General features: G+C 28.6%; 1 protein-coding gene across 1 annotated transcript; it reads right to left on the bottom strand.

The window, feature by feature from the left end:
- Window positions 1-252: 252 nt before the first annotated feature.
- Window positions 253-3578, bottom strand: Phum_PHUM359740 (DNA mismatch repair protein pms1, putative; the record flags this gene model as incomplete). The annotated part of the gene is made up of 7 exons (XM_002427968.1): window positions 253-402; window positions 480-1306; window positions 1375-2416; window positions 2493-2618; window positions 2702-3141; window positions 3219-3470; window positions 3572-3578. The coding sequence occupies 7 exons, from the start codon at window positions 3576-3578 to the stop codon at window positions 253-255; spliced, it is 2844 nt and encodes a 947-aa protein (XP_002428013.1).
- Window positions 3579-3827: the final 249 nt, after the last annotated feature.

Raw genomic sequence — 3827 nt, 5'->3', positions numbered from 1 at the left:
GAAACCATCCAAGAAATCGCACCACGTGGAACGGCCCATATTCTTCGGGATACCATTTCATAGCGCCAACGAAATTCGAGCATTTATCCCTAAGGAATCAGGTAAAAACCTGGAATAAATACCTAAAAACCCCGACAAATAAAAATCTTATCGTGTTTAAAATGACCATAATAATAATAATAATAATTTTAATAAAAAAAAAATATAATAATTATAAATAAATAAATTTAATAAAAATTTGATTTCGTTTGACTATCGCATTACATAAACGGGAGAAAAAATTTCTTTTTTATGAAGGCAAATCGGTGGTAAGTGACGTAAGCAAAGATGATAAGTGTTTATCATTTCTTGCATTTCCTCACGATTCGGTATTATTTGTTGAATTGATCGTATTGATTCGCTCTGAAAAAAGAGTAAATAAATATTTAAATATTTTCGATTACGATTACGATAATAATAATAATAATAAAAATTTATACCGCGAAATAATTAACGACGGAAATCGGTCTCAAATTTGCCAAACCCGCAACTTCTCCATTTTTCAATAATAAAACGAGTAAATCCTTCAAATCCGTTATTCCATAATGAGGTATCGTCGATGCCACTTCCGTTATTCTACCCATCCAATCCGTTGTATTTATCCTCTCCAATTCTATTTTAAATCCGTTTTTAACTATGACGTCATCAGTTATCAAACGAATTGTCGTTTCCTTCTCCTCCGTCGATGACGTCAACGACATCAAAACTCTCCATAATGCTCCCCCTAATATTTCTTCGTCGATTAGTATCGGTTTGTTTAAAATCATTCTGGGTACCGTAGCGTTGGATAACATTTTCTGATGTGTTATAATTTCGTTTAGCCCCCCGTGTCGAATGTGTCCTATTTCTTTTTTACTCTTTAAATAATACAACCAATTTCCACTCGGTTTAAGTTGTCCAATGATTTTATACTCCTCGTCGTCGCCATCGTCGCCGCCATTTTCATCGACATAATCTTTTATTTTTTTCATAGATGTCGGAATAGTTTTTTCCATTCGCTGCGGTCGATTTATTTTATTTTTTCTTTTTATTTTTTCAAAAAGTAATTTCAAATTATCATCTTTTGATTTATTTATATTTATCATTCCCTTCTTATCGTCGTCTGCTTTTTCTTTCCTTTCGCATTCTTCGTTAAAAATTTTCCCGTAGGATCCGATATCGGGTATTTTTTCATAATTTTTCATTTCTGCCGGACTCAATGCTTTCCATCTTTCAGCTAGTAGATTAGCTACCTGAGTGAATGCCAATTTTGGATATTCGTTTAAAACTGAAAAGGAAAAAATCAATAATAATCGTTTGATCGATTTATCGTTTATCGATTTCTCGGTGACTTACTTTTAGGACGCATTATTCTTGCAAATTTTGTAAATGCTTTCATTTCTTTTTTACTCATTCTATTACTTATGTTTTGTATTGTCGTGTTAAAATCCAAAATATTTTTATCAACATCATCCTCCCTATCAGTTTTAATGTCTCTATCTTTTTTGTTTTCCCCCCCTTCCATAACATTCCGACTCCATTTTTCCGCATCCATTTCGATTTCCCTCACAATTTCTTCAACCGTTTTTGTTTTTTCCTTTTCCTCGTTACCATTTCTTTCTTCTTCTATCACATTCCCACCATCTTCGTTTGAAAACAAATCCACATCATTCGATGTTAAATTTAAATTCTCTCTTTTCGGCCATTCTGGTAATATTTTACACTCTGAAATTTGACTTTGTAAATCGTTTCTTTCTATTAGTCTTGTCATGCAATTTTTACTATTTGCCGACGTGATCATTCTGTAATTTTTTTCATTTAATACGGTATTTAATTTTGATACTTCATCATCCGTTGTCAAAATGCAATTTTCTTTATTTATTTGAGAGCATAAACTCATGTGATGATCGTTATTGTCTTCTTTATCCCTTACTTCAGATGATTGCAAATCAATATCTTCATTAATTATTTCAACCGTCCATTTATTAACTGATTCTGTACAATTAGCATTATTATCATTATTAATTTTTTTAACGACAGGTTCGGTTATTTCATCCACATCCAATTTAAGCTTTTTATTTTGACGTTCTTTAGAAATCTCATCATCATCATTGTGAGTTTGTGATATTTCATTAGTGTTATTTACTGTAAATGATTCATTAACTAAATCTTCGATAAGAGCTGAACAATGAAAATTACCATTATTATAATAATTTGATAAAATATCATCGATGCAATTAATTAAATACATTTTATTTTTTAAAAGAATTTTTGTTTTGTTCGGTTCTAAATTGACATCAATTTCTTGTGAAGGCATATCGATTGATAATAATACTATTGAATATTTATATGTTAAATTTAATTTCGAGTAATGATAAAAAATATGTTCTTGAATGGGCTGAAAAATAATAATAATCGATTTAGAAACACAGAAATAAGAAATTATTTTTTTATTTTTTTCTACTACCTCCTACCTGTGACAATTCTGAACATGTTACAGGCCTTTTATTAACATAAACATAAATTCCATTCGATGAATTTGTAAAAATATCATCGACATTTTCTAAATTTTTTTTCGGAACAATTAATTCAATGTTAATCTGAAATGAAATAGAAAATAAAAAATAAATTTTTTTATGACATGAACTGCATAATGATAACAAATACAGTTTAAGGTACATACATTATTTATTAATTTACTTATGTGATCCATTTTACTGACTGTTTTTAAACTGGCAACTTGCATAAACGACTGTTTTAATCCTTTGACTGAATTTTTTTTCCAAACGATACATTTATTATGTATTAAAGAAACATTTAGTTCTGGATGAATCAGAGATAGAGATTGAACTATCTGTTCTGTTTTTTTTAAATCATCTCCTAATCTTTTTTTAACCGATAAATATGATTTCCTAACAGGTAAATTAGAAAATAAGTTTGTGATGGTAATCGAAGTTCCATTATTTAAATGTGTAGGTTTAGAAGATAGTGGGACACCATTTTCATCGATGATGTATGTCATTGCTAATGTATCAGTTGATGTTTTTGTCGAAATTGAAACTTTTGATAATTTGCAAATAGCAGCTAATGCTTCTCCTCGAAAACCATAAGTGTTCAATGTATCTGAAATTAACCAAGAAATTAATATCATACATTTGTACATTTATAAAATTACAAATTTTAAATTAATGGTTATGTACCTAAATCTTCAAATTGTTTAATTTTAGATGTGTATCCCGGTAGAAACATTTTCTGCACATTGTCGTACGAGACTCCTAAACCATTATCTTTAACTTCAATTAAATCTAAACCATAATTTTCTAATCTAACTTGAATTATTTTCCCGCCAGCATCAATTGAATTTTCTAATAATTCTTTAACTGCTGTTGATACCGAGGTTATTACTTGAGAACTTGTCAATAATTTGACGGTGGCACTTGGAAGTTTTTCAACTGTCGTTTTATTCATTAAAAATAAATAATTATAACGAAAAAATAAAAAAAAATACAAGGACAATTTCAAAAAACTATTAATTCTAATTTTGTCTAAAGACACGTCATTTTTAAAAACGAGCCCGAACTCACGCTTTTGGTGGTAAGTCACAATCTGCATTTATTTAAAATTTTATAAATTTTTGTAGTTATTGATTATTAATTATAAAACTTTTAATACAACTAAACTAATTACATGTAATGCTTTTATTTTTTTATAAAATAAGTTTTAAATTAAACAAATTAATTTTTATTTTCAATAATTGAAGCGCAAGCTATGTATATATGGTAGCTCATGTAATAAATTTAACAAATTTT

Source organism: Pediculus humanus, genomic scaffold, assembly GCF_000006295.1.
Source record: "Pediculus humanus corporis 1103172107775 genomic scaffold, whole genome shotgun sequence".
Taxonomy (NCBI): domain Eukaryota; kingdom Metazoa; phylum Arthropoda; class Insecta; order Psocodea; family Pediculidae; genus Pediculus; species Pediculus humanus.
Note: the sequence above shows the minus strand (reverse complement) of the source record. Positions and strands in the feature narration are given on the sequence as shown.